The sequence below is a fragment of the Rhea pennata genome, chromosome 5, assembly GCF_028389875.1.
Source record: "Rhea pennata isolate bPtePen1 chromosome 5, bPtePen1.pri, whole genome shotgun sequence".
NCBI lineage: Eukaryota > Metazoa > Chordata > Aves > Rheiformes > Rheidae > Rhea > Rhea pennata.
Genome location: NC_084667.1, coordinates 45,552,839 through 45,577,103, shown reverse-complemented (window position 1 = coordinate 45,577,103; position 24,265 = coordinate 45,552,839). Strand labels below are relative to the sequence as shown.

At 48.9% G+C, this 24,265-nt stretch overlaps 1 protein-coding gene across 1 annotated transcript in view; it reads right to left on the bottom strand.

The window, feature by feature from the left end:
- Positions 1-11,501, bottom strand: part of MYRF (myelin regulatory factor) — a 45,866-nt gene extending 34,365 nt beyond the window's left edge. The window contains exons 1-4 of the mRNA XM_062577690.1: positions 11,459-11,501; positions 10,730-10,817; positions 9,602-9,937; positions 5,371-5,432 (exon numbers count right to left, since the gene is read on the bottom strand). Of these exons, the coding sequence (XP_062433674.1) occupies positions 5,371-5,432; positions 9,602-9,937; positions 10,730-10,817; positions 11,459-11,501 (529 nt within the window). The remainder of the gene's footprint in view (positions 1-5,370; positions 5,433-9,601; positions 9,938-10,729; positions 10,818-11,458) is intronic.
- Between the last annotated feature and the right edge of the window lie 12,764 nt (positions 11,502-24,265).

Genomic DNA, 24,265 nt, shown 5'->3' with positions numbered 1-24,265 from the left:
GATGACTTTGATCTCTACATTTAAATAAAGAAAAGGAGACATTCAAATGTTACCGTACCTTCCTGTTCATCTATGTGTAATTGGATACTGAAGTGGTGCCATAATTAGGGTTGATTTTACTACATCACTGTGAATATACATACTCTGTGTGCGGAGGTGCATGCAAATCACTTTCTGCAGCTCTGTTAAAGACTCCAGTTAGCTACAAGCCCAACGCACAGCAAAGGGCTTTCGTTACAACCGAAACATTTCTGCAAGCTAGAAGCAATCCTATTTGGAAGTTCTGTATAAAGCTGAGCAGCCCATCTCACTGGTTAATCACTTGCTTGCATTGCTTTGTACATCGTCCTTAGTGGTTTCTTGCTCTAGCTCAAAAAAAGCCAAAGTGGCTGATAACACTGCCAACAGACAATCAGTGCTCACTGAGTATCAGTACAAACAATTTTTCTGGCTTCATGAAAAATATTAGATGCATTCACGATGTGAGTCATCTCATGTTACAACAGGAGTCTAAGATAGTGGAAAGGAATTTATTTCTCTCCATTGAGCACAAAGGGGCCTGCAAAACTAATTTGGACTTCTGCAGTGAAATTTCAGATGTGTAAAGCTAAGCAAGATGGTAGAATCTCTCGCTCACCATGCCTAGAAAATGTCTAGGAACTAGAGACTTGACCAAAGGAAATAATATTTACAAACAATTTTCCTAAAGGAAAGCACACACCTTGGTAAGAAAGCTGGATGCTGACAAGACTTGAAAAAGCTCCGTGCTCATCTCAGATGGAGCAGGAAGGAATCTCTGGGTCTCCTTGTGGTCAGATGTGTTTGTACAGCACTGTCAAAGGAACTGGTGGACTAGTCACATTGATGACTGCAACTGTGAAGTTTTTGTGAAGTGTCATCGGAACTCAGCCATGATGACAATATTAGGTATCTGCTCCAAACTTTCCAGAAATATCAACTTTGGTATCATTCATATTTATCTTTTGATGCACCCCAAAATAGAATGGGCTTTTTGCCATGTGTAAATGAAAAGTAAAGACCACAATCCAACTAATTGCAATAATCTTCTACGCTAGCTTTTCTATCCCTACTCCAGGTCAAAACAAACAATGTAAAGAGGAGCAACATTATTCACCCAGAATGTATTTTTTTCATTTTGGGTAAAATCAAACCCTTCCATATCAGATACTACAAGTGAAGAAATGAGCTAAAAAAATACAGGAACACTAAAAGAATTAGTGCTAACTTTAGTGCAAGACACATATGAGAAATGACTTGACAAAAACTGTAAGAGGATCTATACAGGAAAATCTACACATGGAGAAATCTTAATATCGACCATCTTACATCCGAGGAAAAAAAAAATCCAGAACGGTGGTTGCTGAAAATGTCATGCTGAGAAAAATATAACCTGAAAGCATTTGCAAATTTTCCACAAAAACCAAATAGAAGAAAAGCAAGTGAACATCTTGGATGTAGGTGAGTGGGAATTCAAGGCATTAACAGGTAACTCCTGGAGAGGCAGGTAATATCTGAACCTTAGTGTGAATGATCTAACACCTTCCAGCATGGAATTCCTTCCCTTCAATCCCCCTAGCATTAAAACTGAAGATCTCTATTCCACTTCAAAATCTGTATTTGCAAAAGAGATAGGCAGCATAGTTCCTTTAAACAGTGGATAAAAGATAGCATGAAACAACAAGAAAAGAACAGCTAAATTGAGGTTATCCTCCTGATAACTTTCCAGAATCCAGTCCACCAAATCTGTGCCAAGAGAGCACACTCATACAGGTTTAACAAAATGTTCATAGAAAGCCAGGTCCTCAAACTAGTCATGTCCAGCTGACAGCACATCATCTTAAGAAGCTGGAACTGAGAAGCACGACCTAGTTAGTCAGAAAACGTGGAAATGAGCTACTGAATTCAAAATAAGAGCTTTTCACTAAGTTTCCGGATCTGTGGGAAACACGCAGCAAATTCCCCAAGCCCTCAATGGAAACCAACTTTCTCTTCATAATCCTGTAGAGCAGGACTCCACTAACCTTTTCTGCAATAGAACAAAGCTCATCTGTTTCCACAGCCTTTGCCTAATGGATGGAGAAGGCGTGTCTGCATTACCTGCAAGTTCAGGTGTCTCTGCAGAAATTCAGGCACTGGCTCCTTGGGGTACTTGGTCCTGGAATAGGAGGAAGCAAAGGGGTTGGGAAGGAACAGTGATTCTGCGGGTGTTTCAAATGCAAGGCAACGCTTCTTTGCACCCCCACTATGAGAGAGGATGAAGAGGATGTGGACAGCAAGGACATCTTGCTGGACAAATAAGGCCAGCTGAAATGCCAACTCCACTGCACCGAAGCTGGTCTGAAGATTCACTCCTGGCTTCCAGTAGAGTCCAGTAAGGGACTCTGCTGTGACACTGTTACTCAGGATGACGAAGCAGAGTACATGGAAGGTGCGAGACAGAAGAGAGTACTGGTCCAGCGCTACTCAGAGAGGAGGGAGTATTAGGAGAAGGCTTGACTTCTGACAAAGAAGGAAGTGCTAGCATAGCTTTTCCATTCACAGCAAAATGTAGCATAGGATGAGATCAGCAAAGTCACTCCATACGTCCTCACCACTCCTCCTGTCTCACTACTGCTCACAAGACAAAATCTAGGTAAACTCTACCTTGCAGCCAGGCAAGAAAAAAATAAGAAAAATGAAGCCTGGGCATCTGATGAAGCAAAGCACTAGCAAACTGGAAAAAAAAAAAAAAAAAAAAAAAAAAAGGAGAAAATGCATGAAGTCTGTTACAGGCTGTCAGACCACTGGAAGCAATAGCAGAGAAGAAATCTGCATATTCATTACTAGAGAGCTTGCCTAAGCGAGAGCCACCTGCCAGCCTTGAATCAGAAACTGATTTGGATGAAAGTTGGTCATTCAGAACAACCAGTCAAGTCAGTGGTTGACTGATGAGGCCAAACCACTTGATCAGAAATTAGAAAACCCCTCTCATTCTGGGGTCTGGAAAAGTGTGCAAACAGAGCCCTTCTATGGAAGGCTATCTGAGAGGAGTGTGAGGGGTGCTTCCACATATTCAGCCATTCCGCTCTCTTCAAAGGCTTTTTGCTATTCACTGAGGTCTCTCAGTACCTTCTTCTGATATGCATTGTATTGGACCATCCTGCCCATACTAAAACACAGGGTTCCCGCTCCCACGCCAGTCTGCCTTTTGGAGCTGACAATCTAGCCAAACACCAGCCCACACTGCTGCTGCCCGAGGGAAGAGGGGGGTTCTCTGCCCAAGGGAATAGCATTAGCCCACCGGGACTGGGAGCTGTCAGGGGCCTCTCTCCCTCACAGCATGCAGCAAGCAGGGATCTATGGTCTGGGCCTGGCAGAGGCAGGAGGAGCCACATCAGGAACTGCACACAGGCTCCTTGGAAAGGGAGGAGTTGGTTTATGGCAGCAGCAATGGGGTACAGAGCTTGCTGGAAGTGAGAATTAACAGCCAGAACTAGATCAAACCACCTCCAGCACTGCCTCATTTCTCTGAAAGACCAGAGAGCTGTGAACTAACCTATACAGCTACCTATCTCCCAAACAAGACACTCCAAACAAGGGCTGAGGCTCCTACAAGCCATGCTGCAACTATTCAGAGACAATGGGGAAAGAACCTCAGGAATTATGACTTCAGGAACAAAGAAAGGCCAGACTTTTCTCTCTCTCTCTTTTTTTTTTTCTTTTTTAATGCAATGTCTGGAGCTGACAGGTGACAACTCTGCGATACAGTATCTCTCTGCTTTTCAGTCATGTTGTGACGGTACTCGGCACGACATGCCCCTTGCCCAGCTCTGTTCTTGACATCCTGCACAGTGGGGTCCCTGCAGTCCTGACAAGTACTCAACTTCCATCAGCATAATCCTGGACAAAGACTAGCACGGCTCAGCAGCACAACTGGCCAAGCAGTCTCCGCATTGTTCACCCCAGCTGGTTGAGAAAGCTTCTAGTAATCTGCAAACAACCCTTTCAGGGGGTCAAGCCCAGACAGTCAGCTGCCTGAAGGCCAGAAGAGGACCCTCATGTTCTCCTGTGCGAAACACTGCAAGAAATGATTCTTTGTAATGTCCTTAGTAAATGCCCTGTCCTTGCAGTACGGCCAGCTATGGCACTGGTAGTTGTTTACAAGCTGGGACACCTTGCGCTGCTTTCAAGGGCCACCCTATGCAGAATTTTCAGAAAACATGCCCTTCCAGCAGCATACTGGGAGAGCAGATACTCCAGATTTGATCTTCACTATCTCCACAGCGTATCACAAGCAAGTTCCACACGCTTCTAACCCAGGTCAGGGAAAGAGGCTGGGGATTTGCCAAATGCAGGACCTCTGCTCCCAGCAGTGCCAGATCGAGGGGAAAACTAGATCCAAGAATCTGATCCTTCCCTCGTGAAGAATGAGCTGCTCTGTGGGTACTCTCCAGAGCCTCTTTCTCCTGTTCTCCCAAAGCAGCAGTGCTGCTGTTCTGCCAGTATGTCAAAGCAGTTCTCCCTGTGGTGAACAACCCGGCCTCTTTGTTATATTTAAGGAAGGGCCAGGAGGAATTCCAGGGATTTTTTTGTAAGATAAACAGAACTCTTGACCTCTTCCATTGAAATAAAGAGCAGGCACTGTTCCTGGTGGGGACTGGGCTGGAGCCTGGGGAAGAGGCTGCTGCTGTGGAGGGGGAGAGGAGATCGGGAGCAACCTTTCTTCCTCAGCAAGGGGTTTCCTCCATCAAAGGATGGTCAAGGTCACAAATAATACCCAGTGGCTTCCCCTTCCCCATAGAGAGTCAAGAGGGCCTGGCAGTGACTCTGCCTGTGCCTGAGAGGGGCCCAGCTCTCCCTGCCCTTTGCAGGAGGGGCAGAAAACTCCCCCAGGATCAGCTGGCCTCATGAAGGGGAGGGAAAGGCTCGGAAGGAACTTACTGCTGAATGACGAGTTCATTTCTGTCTCCCAGAGCTGGGCTTCATTTCAGACGTGCTTGTACTCCTAGCCTTTCACTCACTCGAGGCAGAGGGTAGGACAAGGAGGCTTGCAGGCTCCACATCCCACCCTGCTTGGGGACAAGCCACACTCTGCTGATCTCTCACAGTGTAAATGGATTTACACCTCGCCTTCTCTCCTGTTCCCTCTCTTGTTCGCTCCCCCCCCCCCTTGCAAAGACTAGCAGCAGAACAATAGGTGAAAGTCTAGGGATATTTACTAACTGATAATCTCCCCACGTATTGCAGCCGCCTGTTTTCTCCCGTCTGATAAAGATTTCAGAGCCAACCACTTTCACCAAACAAAGAGGGGGAGGATGTTGGGGTTTGTTTTTCGATTTTTCGCCCCCTCTCTCTCTTTTAAGCACTTACCATTCACCTGCTGAGGGGAGTAGGCTTCTGATCCAGAATCCGGGGGAGAGTCGGGTAAAGTGCTGCAGAGTGATTGAGAAAGAAAAGGGAAGGTCATTTTAAAACAGTTTCCAACACAACTGATAGATCCAGTTTGATCAAAGCACCTTCCAGACTCCAAATGAAATCTCAGCTGCACCCACAGCAGACACCCGCCACCCCAAGTGCCTCCTGCTGACAAGATAGGGACTGCTGTAGCTGTCACTTTAAACCTCTCCCCACAGGGCTTCTTTTAATCTGATTTGCAGGGATAGACATTTTGTTGACCTGCCGGTAGGACTTCCCTCTTTACTCAGTAGCTCATGACCGGTTAAAAGAAGCCAAACAGAAATGTATCTGCTTCCCAGGGAAAGACCGCTTGCTTCACTATAAATAAATAGGATGCACTGGGGAAGCCTGGTTCTGACCTCGAATCTGATGCACAAAAGTAAAAGCTGGGAAGCCTGCGGGCTGGTTCCTGCACTGCCTTGCAACCTGTATAAACCCGAGCATCAGAGCTGCCAGCAGTATCACCCTGGCTTTACTCCAGTGTCACCAAGAGCAGAATTTGGCCAACAGCAAAATGAAATGAAATAAAAGTGGGAAATCTCAGTGGTCTTATCCAGCACACCCCGTAGCTCAAGGACAGCAGGACTGACGATCGACTTTCTACTTGTGCAGTGGCAGCATGGGAACAGGGGAGGAAGCTGGTTAATTCCTTTTAGCTTCTACTTTTTTCTTTTACCTTCAGTCAGCTCACACTCTAGGCAGCTGGATGCGCTGCCTTTTCCAAAGTGTCTTTTTGTGAATTAATTTGAACTTTTCTTTTTGTTTTTTTTTTTGTTTTTTTTTTCCAGCCCCTCCACCATGCACAACCCCCTGCAGGGGAAGGATGAGGACTCACAAATCTTCATGCTAGGGTAGCTCTTCAGCCATCCTGGCGCACAAGTAAAGGACTTGCCTGCTTCAGACACCAGTTCTTCTCCAGCAACATGGAGATCAAACGCATTCACAAAGCTGAGGCCCTGGTCTCAATTAGGCTAAGCCATGGCCACTGCAACCCAATATCACAGCAGAGACAGGCAGGGAGATGGTGGCTTTGTGGGCTGGATGGCACAACTGTTGCCTACATTCTAGACAAAGGCTCATTTCACCGTAACATCGGCAACGTACTCTGCCTCTGGGAGATATTTGACAAGGTGTTATCCTGTCAGGGAGATAGCTTGTCTGCCCATTCGTATCCGCCACATCCCAGGTGACACACAACCTCTGCAAATTTCTGCAGGTTTCAGCAGCACAGCACCCTGCCAAAGCCTGCTCTTTATAAGAGAAATCTGCTGTGCTTTCCTCTCCATCTCCTGATACCACATTCCTTGTCAAAGGTAGATTTTCAATGGGGATCCTTTTTCACACCCTGTCTTACACCATCAGCTTTGTGGTAGCAACATATTCCCAGACAAACTGGTGCTACTTGGATGAAAATTGGCTAAAAAGCCCTTAGGGCTGTGGGTAGGAAACGTGTAGAACACCATACGTAAGTCTCCCTTACGATTTGAAACCAGATTCTTTTGCTCCCAAGGGTACCAGAACTATAATTGTAAACCATACCACCCACCAGGACTCCTGAACCAATGGAGTCAACTACCCAGGAAATGGGTTCTGATCAGCTAGTTAGTACACAACAGGAGCTGCAGAGGGATAGGGTGGGATAATCCTAATAAAGAACTCACCATTCTTCCCTCCTGTTCCACCTTCATTTCCACACACATCCCTCATACTCTGAGTCCAGAGTACCCATCACAAGCCCTATTTCCAGGCTCTTACCAAGCTGGCCATGATTTCGTACTCTTTATTTCCTACAAACCTGTATGGATTTGGGTCTCAGTAAGGCAAGCTCTGGGCAACAACAGAAGGACTGGGAACTTAAGGGAAGCCTGGAAGCCTGGAAAGGTCTCAGCAGAAAGATGGACAACACTGCAGAGTTCACTCTGAGAGCTTAGGGAGGTCAGGAGGACATGCACAGCCCAAGGACAAGGTTCGCCGGCATCCAACACCTAAGATTGTTTCTCTAGGAAAAGCCTAGGACAACAGAGCAGAGCTACTCTGAGATGCTGAAGAAGTATTGCTGCCGGAAGTGACCTAATTCTTCTACACCTAAACCAAGTTCTCCATCTCCAATAACAAGGATTTGCTAGGAACCTGGTTTCCATTACTTGCAATTATTACCAGGTCCTGGAAGAGTCCGTTGAGGTAGCCATGTGCCAAGGCAAAGACACATCACACACAAAGCTGGACAAGCCATATCCAGGACTTATGCCCCAATCACCTTATCCCAGCCCCTGAATGAATATAGAGCTCTTCTCGCAGTCACAGTGATTTCTGCTGTCTCCACAAGACTAGGGATTTTTCGTCCTAGTATTAAAGTAAGATGACGTATAAGCAGCAGATAGGTAATCTAGTCTAGTTTATGACCATAGTATAGCTATGATGCTTAGTCACGTCCTCTCACATCCTGGAGAATGCCAGATGCATGCAGAGGAAAAGGATATGACTGAAAGATGTCATGTTATGCTTTTAGGCATGGCTGTCCCTGAGCTACTTCTAGCCTTCTGGGTAGAGAGCGAGGGAGAACTCCATATTATCCCTAGTCTGTGAATAAAACGGGGCAGACTTTTCTTGGCTGTCTCATTCTAAAGGATCTTTTCAAGTTCATCCGAAGGGCCAAAGTCATCCCAGTGGAGTTGCAGTTATACTGAAGAATTGGTTCAGTGAGCTGCAGGCTTCCAGGTCTGGGAATCACCATGTTGTACTTGCTGGCAACACTAGAGGGCACTACACAGAAGAAAAGCTAGTGTGGTTTACAGAGACTAGCCAGCCTGGAGGCCCTCCTGACCTCCTTGATCCACCATCAGCTGACTGCACTGAGGAAGGCACACAGAATGGCTATAGAGGGAAGGCAACATCCACCAGTATCCACCACCACCACTGGGACAGATCAGACCATGTAGCAGTTCAGTGTGGCATGACCCCTGCCAACTGTTGAGGCCTCCTGCTACTGGATGCACTGCTACACACTTTGATTTTCATCTACCCAGCTTCAAATCACCTTCTTGTTTCACTTCTGTATGACTGGAGGAGAGCAGCACAGACCAGAGGACCAGAGAGGTGCATGAGGAGGAAGAAACCAGATGCATTCTTCCCTTCAGATTTTCAGACAATAAAGCTTTATGCAAACAACAACTGACCCCAGGCTGCCAGGAACTGAATGCACGTTAACCGCTGCATCCAGGGAGCATGATCCTCTTCTCTCAGCTATAAGGGCTCAGGAACATTGTACCATGGACACATGGTCCCCTCCCTGACTCACAATTGCTAGTAATTTCTCCCATCCACCATGCTAGCTCCTGTCCCAGCCAGCACTGCAGTACCCTCCCAATACGCCACGTCCAACAACATGCTTTCTACCAACCAAGGTGCTGTCTGGTCCCTTCAGCCATTGCAGACTGCAGCTGCCATGTCTGTGTGCTCTCTTAGCCTGACAGGGTCATTCCCTTCCTGCCTCCTCTGGACAAGGCCACCCCAGAGAGCATGAACCACAACTTCTCTCCTCCCAGGTCTAATTGTCCAGCTGAGTCCATCCGCAATACTAAAACCCAGTTCCCCTCCTTCACAAGGGCAACATCCAGAGCTCATTGCAAAGAGGCACAAATCCAGCTCACATGGCATCTCTTTCTTCTTGGCATCAGGCCAAGATAAGTGCATCTCTTTGACCAATTTTGTTAACATCTTCCCCTGGGATGGATAGTCCTGGGAACATCCTGAAGACTGAATATTCTCTTTTTTAAACTTATTCTACAAATTTTTCTTCCTAAAAAACCCAATAAAATGTTCGCCCATCATGCACTTGGAAGTGTACAGTATGACTATCTTTACCATCCAAAGCCATTGTTCTAACCCCACCTGCTGACATACGGGCTGTTACTGATTCTCTCTAATCCAGTGCATACACTTAAGATCAGAACTGTAAACAATCTTTCAGGAACATCAGGACCTACATTTGTAAAAAAAAATGTGAAGCAAAGGCTTAATACACGCTGGTGTTGTCAGCATGTATTAGGGTACTGTGGGAAAGATGACTTCTAGGCCCCACCAGCCTCAGAGGAATGTCTAGACCATTATTTGCCCTTGTTCTGCCTTCCCCAGTCTCACTTACCCAGGTGCATAGGAGGCCTTGGGCTCTGATTTGATTGGAGGGACCATGTTGTTTATGCAGTGGCTACCGTGGTAGCCCTTTGGCACCACCATGCCATTGTTGTTATTACAGTTGAGGTGAGCACCATAGCTGGGTCCACAAGGGTTGGTCAAAAGAGGACCATGACGGATTGGGATCTGGTTGCCTGGGGGAGGAAGGTGGAGGGAACCGCTGGAAGCAGAGTTGGTCACATGCCCAGCACTGGCGATGGAGCTGGCAAGAGGTGCATTGATGGTGGCTGAACTGGAGGGTTGGGGTTGTGCATAGCTGGTTGATGCAGGGATGTCAGGGAAACAGCTGTGAGAGAGAAGGGGACAACCTCAGTGGTACAGGCAGATGGCACTTTCCACCCACTACCCAGCCCTTCCCTCCCCAGCCATGCAGCAATGGGGACAGAGCCTCTCAGGCACACTAGGGCACTCAGAAGACAAGCAGAACAGTCAGCATCCTGCTGGCACTGGCAGGAACATGCAGGAAGGCAGGTGGGTTGCCTGGATTGGTGGGATCAACACAACACTTCTCCTTTGCCAAATACAACATGCTAGTTTGACAACTGTCTCTGCTTGCTGTGGTTCAGCTTATGGACTTGTGCAGGCAAGCAGCTTCATCATGTCAGCTCCAAAGATCCTGCTCTCACCCTATGATCCAGCTCATCCAAACTGCTCTCAAGGTCTGGTTTCCCATGCACTCTGCCAATGTCAGTGCACATAGGGAGACCCTTCCCTCCTTCACACACGTGTTGTGCTGGAGATTCAGTCTCTCATACTGGGCTGCTGGTGCTTGCTTTCACATTGACCAAAGCAATTGAGGAAAACTCTTTTTCTGTGCCGTCAGCAGAAAGAAGAGAAAGAAGAGAGTGAGTAAGAGACTGGGGAAATTCAAAGGCAAGAAGCAGGTAAGAGACAGGAGGAAGCACAGGGAATGGATAAGGGAAGACAGAGCACAGGAGGAGGACTTTAAGAACGACAGAGGTGCACATAGTGATTTATAAATGATTCCTCGCATTGCAGGACAGGGAATTGCTTGACCTCTCTCTACAGAAAACAATAGTGGACACTGCTCTTGCTGTGGAGCTAGGGAAGCACTTACATATCTGGTGAGTCCTCCTTGCTGATGTACTCTTCCAGGATGCTAGTGTCGATGTTAGATGGTTCCAAAGCTCCATTAATGTCGTGGCCTGCAAGAGGAGAGGAAGTGGAAGCAAGAGCCGTGAGAAAGACATGAAAGGCCCTTGCTTTGGAGGTCTGAATCCCTAAACCTAAAGCCCTACACCAGAATATTTCAGAGTCAAGAAGCCGATCCAAGAAGATTAGCAAACCCTTCAGTTCAAGCGGTGCCGTCTGTCCACACCTGTCTGCATCCCAGCGTAAAACTAGACAGAGACGGTGTATGTGGGACAAGTCAGGGGGGTAAAACATTCTGGGAAACCAGACAGCCAGGGGGGCTTGTCTACAGCAAACTGTGAGCCAAGCTCTGGCTGTGGGACATGCAAGCTTCCTTGGGGTCAGGCTTAGGATACGTGGGAGAAAGGTCATGGAGTCAGGCCTGAGCTATGTAAGGCATGTGGCTCCACAGAGCTTGCCCAACCAGGAACAAACCTGGAGCTGATGTTGCCTGCAACAGGCTTCAGTAGTGAAGCTGCAAGAGCCTCTGGTCTCACCAGGGTCGCCTCAACATTAATAGATGACTGAAGAACTGCCTTTTGCAGGCCACAGGAGAGCACAATTAGCACAGTGGTAATGGCCCTGTGGCAGGGCGATATGTGTGAGCTCTGAGAGTGCTTTTGGAAGGCTGGTTTCCTTCTCTTTGGATCCTTGCCTCTGTTTTGCAGAACATACTGGAATTTCTCCACTGCTGCCATGATGGCTCTGGAACAGCTCCCGATCCCTGCAGGAGCCCTCCTCCCTCTTCCCTCTCCCATGCAGGCAAGCAGTGGACTTTCTTCTTTCTCCCAGAAGGTTCCTCCTCCTCTCTTCTGTTCTGGGGAAGCTGGGCTAGGTTTTGTTGACAGAAAGTGCTTTCTTTATCTGTCTCTCTGAAGTGGGAGTCTGCAGCCCTCTGGGGTTGATGCCAACCCTCAATGCCAAAGACATTGCCAAGAAAGTGGAAGACAAGGCCTGGCTCCCTCCCCTTGAGCTCAGATAATGAAGACGGCCCTTCCTGAAAGGTCCCAAAGCTTTATAGTAAAACAATGTCCCTTGCCCAAAAGACTTGCTCACACACCATCAAAGGACTGACTCCCATTCTCACCCCCAAAGGCCACGCACTGGGGAAAGGTTAGCCAATGAACCGCAAAAATGAAAAGGAGGGGTTTCAGCCTGCACTCAGCCAATTGGAGCTCTCTCTTCTACAAATCCCTTTCATACCAAGACAAGCAAATCGGCAGAAATAAATCCAGCTAGGAATTCTGCCAAACAGACACGGTGTGTGTGTGTGGATGCTGGGGAATCTTTCCCTTAGTAACCCTGGCTAGAGAGAAAAAACTGGATAGCTGTTCCCTTGAAAGACACCTAACCCTTTGTGTACCACACACCTCAGTGGCACAGCCTGGGCACTTGGGGGAGAAGGAGGTGACACTGCTCTCGTGCTAACACCTGCTAAAGAAGAAAGCATCTAGAAGAGAGATGTGCAACACAGCTGGCAGGCCAGCACCCTGGATGACCAGAAGCAGAGTTCCTGCAAGTTCCTGAACTGTTCCAACACCTCCCCCATACAGCCACAGACCACAGGGCCAGCATGCAGGTCATTTCTCCATGACAACCTTGTCTTCTTGCCTCCTGAGGTTGCAGTGATGTGACAGCAGTTGCCTGTGTGCTGCTTTGAGTAATGTTTGACTGCAAGAGTTAACTGAGGGCCAGCACCATGAGCACATACATCCCTCATTCGGCCCCCAGGACCCAGCCTCTTTCTGCTATACCCTACTTCTGACACTTTACTAAACTTGAAACTACCCAAGCATCTCTCTTCAAAGCAGCTGCTCCTCAACCTCCCCCCTATTACCTCTCAACATCAGCCAAAACTCTTCCACTAGGTGGTTAGCAATCCCCCCCTCCACCCTGCTCCCTCACTCTTGGCCAAAGAGAGACCGTGCTAAATCACATGATGTGAGAATGAAAGAGCACTGGAACAGGTTGCCCAGAGAGGTTGTGGAGCCTCCTTCTCTGAAGATATTCAAGGCCCGCCCGGATGCAACCCTGTCTAACATGCTCTAGGTGACCCTGCTGAGCAGGGGTGTTGGACTGGATGATCTCCAGAGGTCCCTTCCAACCTTACTGGTTCTATGACTCTATGATGTGTTTGGCAAGTTTCCATGACAAACACTATCAGGACACTCCATCTTCACTCCAGGCTCCAGGACTGGGACCCAGGTTCACAACAGCAAAAAGGGCAGTTTACCAGTTTTGCTGCCTTTCCACAAGCTATTGAGTCTGTCCAGGAAGAGATCTCCACATGTCTGACCCTGAGGGGTTTCACACCTCCAAACACCATAAGTTTTTCCACTGGAGGAAAGGAGTCAAGAGCCTTGCCAGAAAGGACAGAAGGCCCTCCACAGACCTAAGTGGTGCTAGACTTCCCTTTTTCTCTGCTACCTTGTCTTAAAAGTCACCTTCAAAAAAACTCAGTTGAGACCCAGGCAAAGGGTGAGATAAGCACTCTGACGTGAAAGGTGTGTCAGCTGAGCAGCTCTGGAGCTGCAGCAGAGCTGATAACAGTTGCGGCAGGGGGCTGGCTGCTAGTTGTGTGTGTGGGGGGGGTGCATGGGGGACCACCTACTAAAAATAAAGGATTTTCCTTAGGCTGGGGCCAGAGGCATTTGAGCCAGCTACAGAGAAACTGGAGGAGCTACAAAGAAGTCAGGGGCTCAACTTTCTTTTACCCTGCTCATTCTAATTCATTTCAGCCATCCGAGGACTCTCTTCCCTTCAGTTGGCTGTCCTTGCTCCAGCCTCCCTAGGGGCCTTGCTCATCTCTCTGGGCAGAAAGTATCCTGGGAATGCCTACATCCAGCCCTGAGGAACATCCCATGGCCTGTAGCTTCTGTTCAGTAGGGGCTGTTACTGAAAGCCAGCTTAGATGGTTAATTAAAAGCTAATATTCTCCTTAGAGTCACAAGCTCCTAATGACACTAACAATGCCCCCTCTCCCGCCAAAGTGAGGATTAAGAGGGAGCTGGAAGCCACAAAAAAGGGACCCTGGGAAGCTTAACACTCACATAGCTCCATACAGGACAGATTTGTGCATCTCTGAGTCCCACAGAAACAGAGATGGAGCTCAGAGAGGCACTGAACTCTTCCATGCTGCCATCCTTCTGCATTTACCCTCTCTGTGTGAGGAAGAACAGGTGTAATACTAACATAGCATCCCCCAGCTATGGCCCTGCCCCTGTACTACTACTTGCTCCAAAGAATATAGTAGCACACTTGTTGCCCGTAACTCCTTTAACATCCCCCGAAGCTCAATAGGCCAAATTTTGCCTTTCGCCCCACAGCAATGAGCCTGGAGCACCCCAGAGCAATGAGCCTGGAGGGTGCTGCAGGTGTTCCCCCCTTCCACCCCCCCCCCCCACCCCCCAGTGTTGCTGTAAGAGCACCTTTCTGTGAATCAGCTTACTAGCACTTTCTGCACACAGAAAGCATCCCAGGGGAGGTTGAGGTCTCAGTTGAGACCCAGGCAAAGGGTGAGACACTGCCAAGTAATTTAGCCACACGATATTGTCCTGCTTCCAATGTGCTAGCCCTCCTGTATAAACATGGAGAGACTTCTCAGCCCAAAGAATTCCCAGACAACCTTCCACTCCTTCAGTTAGAGTGGCTGCAAAGAAACATTTAAACCTGCCAGGTCCCTTGTCCTGCCTTCCCCTTGTTATACTCAAGGCATAACCCTTCTAGGCTTGTGATTCAAGGCCTCTTCAAAGTTTTTGTGCATCCTTTCAGCATTTTGTACAACCTCTTCTCACCTTCCTCTCAGTGTCTCCATTCAGTGCACCAATTCACCACCTTGCATCTCATCCCATGTCTCCTCTTCCTGTGCTCCACTTTCTAACCCCTCCCCACAAGAGGGTTGAGGAGATCCACAAAAGTAAACCTTGTCTGAAGAAAAAGAAAATTAAATCTCCAACACCCTTCTCACAAATCGAGCTGGGTGAGCAGAGGCCTCTGTATGTGTGAGAATGCCAGGAATCCCATTGTTTGGACTGGTTTTCTCTGCCCCAAGCTTCCAAACATGATCATCATCCAAACAGAGGTGCTTCCAGCGCCACTTTCTCCTCCCTGCACCCTCCCATTCTATGGCGTGGGTTTGCAGTCTTGTCTCTCCTCGTGACTCTGTGCATCTACACAATTGTCCAAAGCATCCTCTTGGTTTGGGAACTTTCTCCCAGCCCCATCTGAGCACTCAGGCCCTCCACTGCATCCCATTTCTTGACAGAGATGGACTCACAGCCTCAGGGCTACAGGGTTCTGCAGGGCTCTGAAAGAGTTAACAGTGCCTGGCCCCTGCCAGTCATCATATTTACAGGTCTGGGAGATTAAAACCAGAATTTACCTCGAGTGATAGACTGATAAGTTTATGGTACTTCTATTTATAACAGTGCCTCCTCCTCCACCTATTCTTGCTCTGTTGCCTGTCTTCTAATCACCCATAATACTGCCTGGGTCACCTGGGGGGTAGAAGGAAGGGAGCAACTCGGAGAACTGCATCCTGGGATCCCATAATGAGAACCAGATGTGGTAACCTAGAGATGATAATGAGGTCAACTGTTTTAACAGGCTGGGGGAACATCAGCAAAGGGTGGAAGGACACTAATGATGAGCAGGAAAAGAGCCTATGCCAAGCTGAGAGCCTCCCTGTGCCACAGAAGCCTTGTTCCAGAGGGTCAGTTGTTCTTCTTGGTAAGATGGTAAGGAACAGTGTGGGTTCCACTCGAACTACAAACGAAGTGTTCTGTGCTCTCACGCAAGTGTTATGGAAGCCAGTGAAGAGAGAACTGGAGGGAGAAGAGCAAAAAGCCATAGACTTTGTAAGTCTTTCTGCTATGCACTTCTGTTTCCTGACCCACAGACATCTGCCCCCACTATTTTTCACCACCTCAGCCCTGCCTGGTTCCCAAAACAGAAGGATTTGCAAAGTTATATGTACCCACCATGCTCTGTTCTGAAAGTCTGGCTATTTCTCAAAACACTTTTGGCTCAAGGGCTTGCAGATGTCACCAGTTGTGCTGCTGGGCATTCACTTCAGGTATGACAAGAGAGCACTGTGGTAGGCAGGCCTTCAACCTCACTGCTAGCAGGGCCAGAAGGAGAGCAAATGTCTACAGTCCAAGGGCCTTTGGAGGACTGTTGCTATGCTGAGTTCAAATCAGTTCTCCACTTCTGATGGGCATTGCCAAAGTACAGCACAGCCAGGAGAAGGAGGAGCCTGCAGTGATCAGATGAGAAGATAGTGGCACTGGCCATTTGGTTTGTATCCCTTGGTCTACAACATTCACAGGCAAATAGGCCAGGGCTATCATCTTGCTGTGCTCAGGCCTTCACCTGAAACCTCGTCCAAAGGGCATTTGATTCATTCTTGTCTATAGCAGGCTTGGGAAGCCTTCAGATAAAACGCAGCGGAGAGAGGAAGACTCACAGGGATGCCAGTGGTGGTAAGACACAGGAGCTGGAGCCCTTCCCAGTCCTGAGCGTCTGAGACAGCTTTTTGGCTGGTCAAAACAACCAGCAAAACACATTCAACCCTAGTGACACAACTACAGCTATGCAAGGAAAAGAAGGCAAAACACACGCGCAGGGCCAGCACCATAGGCCTGAAGACCCCAGGAGCTCCTGGCTGCCAGTTCTACAGCGGGGAGGCTCCACACAGCTAGGAATGGGTGCTGAGTGTCACAGGGATACACGGCTTAGCAGGGCAAATGCTGCCAGCCTTGGCAAACACACTATAAAGCAGGAAGGCTCATGTGGGCAGCAGCAGGGAGCCACTACCTTGTATAGCATGGTATTGCCTGGTTTCTTACCAAAGCTAAGGAGATCAGCAGTGGTGCAGTGCTAGGGCCAGGGGCAGCTAGTGGTGTAGCGAGGTACACAGCTCCAGCTGAGAAGGACTTGGCACTGTGTATCACAGCTGGATGTCCCCAGGGTGGCAGTGGGGAAAGCCATGCCAAGAATCAGCCCTGCCCTGTGCGCACCAGTGTGTTCCTGCAGCTGTGCGCAATGGGTTGTGCAATCCGCAGGCTGGGCTGCAGCATCGGCACATTCCCAGGGCCTTGCTCTGCTCAGCACCCCCTTCGGCTTCCTCCTCTGTTTATCCTTCCTCCTGGTGGATTGACTAACAGCCCGGCTGCAAGCATGAGGAATCCACACCATGGCTCTCTAACCAAACATCGCCTAAGCCCAGGGAGTTGAGGGGTCAGAACTCAGCTCCAGATCTGCTTCTGTGTCATCTGGAGCCTGGATGAGCCTGCCACGCTGGGAAAGGCCCAAAGGGTACCCAGCACTACAACCTCACTCTGCTCCTTCAAGGCTGTCTGGTGATGTGACAAGCCAGCTTCAGCAAGATTCCTGTACCTGCCACTGCCCCAGGATGGGATGCTGAAAGGAAAGTCCTGTCCCTGTCCAGAGACTTGGACTATGCACCTGCCTGCTGAGTAGACCCAGCCAGCAGGCTCCCTGAGGACAGACAGCTCCTTGCTTAAGGGCCAGTGGAATGATCTCCCCATTGCTCTACACGCCCAACCCTGAGCTACCCAGAGGGCACGGAGGGATCAAAACTTCCCCTCCAGTGGGAAGGGGGTGATGAAGCCCTCCCTCCTAGTTGCAACCCCCACAGCCCCTGCCTCTCCCCCAGATATACAGCCCAACATTCCTTCTTAATTATGCTCTTTATTACCTGACTGTAACAGCAACCAGTCACTCCCAGCATAAGTGGCTTCTGTAACCTGAGTGGGAGGCAAAGCCAGACCACTCCCCCATCTCCCCCAAAGGGCTTTCAAGACCACCACAGAGCAAAGTCCCTGATATGCATGGCACTCAAAGGAGCCCCTCTGCCCTCCTCCCTGAGTTGCAGCATTGTTTCCCTATGACATGAGACCTTCCTCACACACCAGCTTCTTTATTACTTTCACCCAGGGGCTGCAAGCCTGTCCAGGACAGCCTGCTGCACAGACTGTCAGTAAATATGCCGTTGGAGGAAACTTTTATGGGGTGTCAGCCCATGCAGCTCCATGATTTCACAGGCCTTCACCTGAGCTGACACTAATGGAACTACACTGATCTACACTGGCTGGTTATGCACCTGTAAATGCTATCACAGAGCAGTTTCAGTTGTGTTAGGACACCATGCATGCACACACAACACATGTACCTTCCCACCATAAAAGGCAGGACTCTTTGAGTTAATGCAGAAGTATGGCCTTCTCATCTCTTGGGCATCACATTGCCAGCCTATCACCATGGAAAGCCCTGTCCCTCCAAACCAAAGGATGCTCATGCACCTCCCCCCATTCATGTCTGAATAGAAAACCCAAGATCCAAAGTCACATCAGAAACGTGGCCTATGTCGAGCTTCAGGAGTCTGTGGGAAAGATCTAGGACCCTAGACCTAGATCTGACCATGCTGAACTCAGGGCTAAGGGGATGCCAGTTTGAGGGAGCTTGTGCATCATCTTTAACACAGCTCTGTTCCAATGAGCCCCAGGAAGCCTAACTTGTATTTCACATATTTGAAAGAAACCAGTGAAGAGAGCAACTGAGAGGGGCTTCAAAGACACACACCAGCTTCTCTATGGAGAGGCCAAGCTCCCACTCAGCCTTGCCTGACCATATCTGATCTCCTCACTCATGGCAAGTATCTTGCACTCTTAAGTAGGCTCCTGGGCAGCACCATAGCTTCTATTTCTAAACCCTACTGCAATCCACTCACTGTTGAGATGAGAAACTGTTATTTTCCCATGCCAGCTAGGGCAGGATGCAAAGACAGTACTCATCATAAGAAATGGAAATACAGAACAGGATTCAGCCAAGACCCCAGAGTTAACTTGATGAATATGGTAGAAAGAGCTGCAGGGTCTCCATTGGCCAGGGGGTACAACAGCCTATGTGAACAGAGAAGCGGCACCTAACCCATTTACCGTGTCTGGTCTCAGGCCCATAGTAACTCTTACCTCCAAACCTGCTGTAACAATGCATCTCTGTTCCTGTGGTACTAGCAGGAGGGGGATATTGACCAAGATACATATCCCTGCACAGGTACATACAGAGTCTGTACAGTTACATATACAGAGAGCTGATGCCCTCTCTCCTTCTCCTAGGCCTAGGTCCTAGGAGAGGACAAGAAGCATGGTGAGGGCATCTCCCTCAGGAAGCCTCATGGGAAAGATTGACAGCTTCGTGCAGATGAAAGGATTAAGCCCCATCCTCCCCACTCAAACATTCTTAAGCCCTTCTCTTGGCTATTTTCTCCCTTCCTACTGCCTTCTCTGGACCTTCCTTTAACCACATCTCGGCATCTTCTCCACTCTCAGTTTTCCAGCCCCTCTCATATTTCTCCAGTTCCCTTCTTCCATTATCACTTCCCTCTCAGAACCATTATCCCTCTGGACTCTCTCAAGTCCCTTCTTCTTTCGGCTTCTCCATCCTTGTCCTGGCTTCTCCTCCACCCTTGCCAGCTGTGAACCTTGGCATGGATAAAGCCATTGTCTGTTGGGCATCAGGGCTGAGGAGGAGGAGGGGAAGGTGTGTGAAGAGGCACAGTGGAGCATTTGTGTATGTCCCTGCAGCTGTCAATGGCCTGCTTGTCAATTCATCCACTAAGACGGCAGAAACAGCATCACCCACACAAGTGTTGCCATTTGGCGGGGCCCAAGGTGCCTGCCCAGAGGGGGCACTTTGGTCTGTTTGTTTGGAGTTCCACAGAAGATAACGCCTTTATCTCCTCTGGATTGAGGGTGTTGGAGGCCTGTGAAGGAGAGAGAATATGACTAGACTATTTCATTTGAATGTACTGGCACTTCCTTATCTCAGGACTGAAATGGAGGTACCACCATGTTGAGCTGGCTTTGTGACACTTACACATCTAGCCCGAAGGTTGGTACTTGCCACCTAACACATGACAGTACTGCTCTCCCAGCTGCACAGAGTACAGAGACCAGCACTCACAGGTGGGAAAAAACAGTGACCAAGCCACCATATGTCACAGGGTGGGAATAAGCCTCAAGAGTCAGGGACGCAAAGCAAGATGGTGAGCTATATTCGCCCTCTGGGAAATCAGCTTGCTCAAATAGCTCTCTGAAGTGCCTAAAGTGCCTGTACACAAATGCATGCAGCACGGGAATAAACAGGAGGAGTGAGAGATCTGTGTGCAGTCACAGGGCTAGGATCTCTTTGTAATTATGGAGACACGGTGGGGTAGTTCACAGACTGGAAGGCAGCCATGGATGGCTACATGCTCTTTTGGAAAGACAGGTCAGGAAGGTGAGGAGGGGAAGTCATCCTTTATTGAGAAAGCAATGGGAATGTATTGAGCTCTGCCTAGAGTTGAGTGATGAGTGGGTCAAGAGCTTATGGGTAAGGATTAAAGGGCAGATTAACATGGGTGACACTGGGTGTTTGCTACAGGCCACCTGATCAGGAAGAGGAAGTTGATGAGGTCTTCTGCAGAGAGCTGGAAGTAGCCTCACGATCACAGACCCTGATTCTCATGGGGGACTTTAACCACCCTGATATCTGCTGCAGGAACAGAGCAAGGCATAAGCAACCCAGGAGGTTCCTGAGGAGCGTCGATGGTAGTTTTTTGACACAGGTGATGGATGAGCCTACGAGAAGAGGTGTGCTCCTGGACCTTGTACTAACAAACAAGGAAGGGCTGGCTGGGAATGCGAAGGTTAGGGGCAGCACTGTGACCTTGAGATGGTGGACTTCAGGATTCTGTGAGGGTGGAGAGGAACCTCATGAAGTTCAACAGCAACAGCAAGTGCAGGATCCTGCACCTACGGAGGATTAACCCCATGCACCAGGACAGGTTGGAGGTGGACCTGCTGGAAAGTAGCTCTGAGCAGAAGGATCTGGGAGTCCTGGTGGACAACAAGGTGACCATGAGCCAGCAATGTGTCCTTGTGACCAAGAAAGCCAATGGGAATGCACTGGGATGTATTAGGAAGAGTGTCATTGGCAGGTCGAGGGAGGTAGTCATCCCCCTCTACTCAGCCCTTGTGAGGCCCTATGTGGAGTATTGTGCCCAATCTTGCCCTCCCTCCCCCGGTACAAAAGAGATATGGCACTACTGAAGAGAGTCCAGCACAGGGCTACAAAGATGATGAGGGGACTGGAGCATCTCTCTTACGAGCAAAGGCTGTGAGAGCTGGGCCTGTTTAGCTTTGAGAAGAGAAGACTGAGAGGGATCTTATCAATATGTAAAAGTATCTGAAGGGAGGGTGTCGAGAGGACGGAGCCAGACTCTTTTCAGTGGTGCCCAGCAACAGGACAAGAGGCAATGGACACAAACTGAAACACGAGAAGTTCCATCTGAATATGAGGAAAAATTTCTTTACTGAGAGGGTGACAGAGCACTGGGACAGGTTGCCTGGAGATGTTGTGGAGTCTCCTCCTCTGGAGATATTCAAAACCCACCTAGATGCGATCTTGTGTGACATGCTTGAGCAGGGGTCTTGGACTAGATGATCTCCAGAGGTCCCTTCCAACCTCAAGCATACTGTGAAGCAGAGCAAAAAGTAGGATCACAACCCGGGACTTCAGGAGAGCAAACTGACCTCTTCAGGGACATTCTTGGGAGAATCACATGGGGTAGGACCCTAGAAGGAAGAGGGGTCCGAGAAAGCTGGTTAATATTCAAGGTTCACTTCCTCCAAGCTCAAGAATGGTGCATACCAATGAGCAGGAAGTCAAGCAAAGGGGACAGGAGTGCTGCATGGATGAACAAGGAGCTCTTCGCACACTTAAACAGAAGAAGGAAGTGCACAGAAGGAAGTGGCCACAGAAGGCTGCTTGGGAGAAATACAGGAACATTGTCTGAGTATGCAGAGATGGGAATAGGAAGCCTAAGGCTCTCTTGGAATTTAATCTGACAAGAGAGGTCAAGGACAGCAAGAAGGGCTTCTTCAAAAACATCAGGAACAGAAGGAAGAATAGGGAAAATGTGGGCCCACTGCTGAATGGGACACAGGTCCTGGTGACAAAGGATACATAGAAGGCAGAGTTACTGTATGCCTTCTTTGCTTCAGTCTTTACTGCTAAGGGGAGCCCTTAGAAATCCCAGACCTTAGAGACGAGAAAGTCTGGAGAAAGTAAGGCTTTCCCTTGGTTGAGGAGGGTTGGATTAGAGATCATTTAGGCAAACGTGCCACCCACAGAGCCATGTGCCCTGACGGGATACACTCATGAGTGCTCAAGGAGCTGGTGGACACTCTCCATCATCTTTGGAAGGACATAGAGAACTGGAGAGGTGCCTGAAGACTGGAAAGAAAGCTAATGTCACTCCAGTCTTCAAAAAGAGTAAGAAAGAGGAACCAGAGAACTACAGGCCAGTCAGCCTCACCTCCATCCCTGGAAAGATGATGGAACTGCTCATCCTGGATGCCATCTCCAAGCATGTGAAGGATAAGAAGGTAATCAGGAACAGTCAGCATGGAGTCACAAAAGGGGAAATCATGCTTAACTAGTGTGAGAGACTTCTGTGATGGGCTGGCTGGCTGAGTGGATGAGAGGAGAGGAGTTGGATGTTGTCTCCCTTGACTTCAGCAAGGCTTTCAACATTGTCTCCCATAACATCCTTATAGGCAAGCTCAGGAAGTGGGAGATAGATGAGCAGACAGTGTGGTGGACTGAGAACTAGTTGAAAGGCAGAGCTCAGAGGGTTGTGCTCAGTGGCGCAGAGTCTAGCTGGAGGCCTATAGCTAGTGGTGTTCCCCAGGGGTCAGTACTGCGGCCAGTCTTGTTCACCTTATTCATCAGAGACCTGGATGAAGGGACAGAGTGCACCCTCAGCAAGTGTGCTGATGGTATGAAAAAACCGGGAGGAGTGGCTGATACACCAGCGGGCTCTCTCACCAGTAGAGAGACCTGAACAGGCAAGCAGGAACATCATGAAATTCTACAAAGAGAAGTGCAGAGTCCCTCACCTAGGGAGGAATAACCCCCATGCACCAGGACAGGCTGGGGGCTGACCTGCTGGAAAGCAGCTCTGTGGAGAAGGATCTAGGAATCCTGGTGGACAACAGGTTGGCCATGAGCCAGCAGTGTGCCCCTGTGCCCAAGAAGGCCAATGGTATCCTGGGCTGCATTAGGCAGAGCATTTCCATCAGGTTGAGGGAGGTAATCCCCTCCCTCTACGCAGCCCTAGTGAGGCCACACCTGGAGTGCTGGGTCCAGTGCTGGGCTCCCCAATACAAAAGAGACACTGGAGCTAGTCCAGGCAACACCCGCAAGCTGAAACACAGGAAGGTCCATCTGACCATGAGGAAAAAGCTTCTTTACTGTGAGGTGGCGGAACCCTGGAACAGCTTGCCCAGAGATGTTGTGGAGTCTCCATCCTTGGAGATATTCAAAATCTGTCTGTGACAATCCTGGGCAACATGCACTAGGTGACCCTGCTTGAGCAGGAGAGTTGAACTAGATGATCTCTGGATAAGTCACTTGCCCTGCTGACCTCAACCATTCTGTGATTCTATGTGATTCTGTGAAAAAGGGCTGACCAGACTCTCACCCCAAGCTTGGGAGAAAGGCCTGCAAGGCCTGTTTTGCCTTTCTTTCCACACCACCTGGGAAGGTACCTGCCACAGCTTGTTTCCCTTCTTCAACAGACTGAATGAGAAGACACCCTTACAGATGGCAAGGTGACATTCTGGCTTTCAGGCCAGATGACTGCACAGTAGAAATATGGCAGAAGCTTACCTTCCTGGCTGTTTCTTTACCCCAACAGTTTTTTTTTTTTTCCTGCACCTCACCCAGGAGCTTAGGAAAGGTTGCTTGATTCTCCATCCCACGAGGAAGACAAGATTAGGGAGAGGCTTTTCACTAAAGCCTCAAGATCTCCATTTTGCTGAGGCTCCTTTGTGCTCATGGACTCAGCTGATCTGAGACAAACAGCATGAAGCTTCATCTCCATGCATCCCATCCCTCTAAACCCTCCTGCAACCAAGATTAAAGCACACTAGCCACACAGCCACTCCACTTTACCATGCCTTAATAGGCTGTTACACAAACTGTATGAGTCACTAGATCATTAGATTAAAAGATCTCTTAGAGCCTTCTGGCCAGTGTGGCACAAGGTAAATCACTCCAGATTATGCCTCCAGGAGTAAGCCCTGCGCATCTGGACTTTGATCACTTCTATTTGGGAGATGAAGCTACAGCTCCACAGTTCTCCAGGTCTGGCAGTTATCCTCAGCATCTGACCTAAAAGCTCCCTTTCTTATTTCCATTCGCTGCTAATGTCCCTTATACAAAGTTTTCACAGTTGGGCCATTCATTATCTTCTACCACAACTGCCTCACAGATCAACTCCTCCAGCCCTGACTACCATCAACCTGACATTATCTGTCTTGTGAGACTGTCCCCAGCCTATACACAATAATTCCTGTGCTATTGCTTCCTACTAGCATCCTAGCTGGGAGCATTG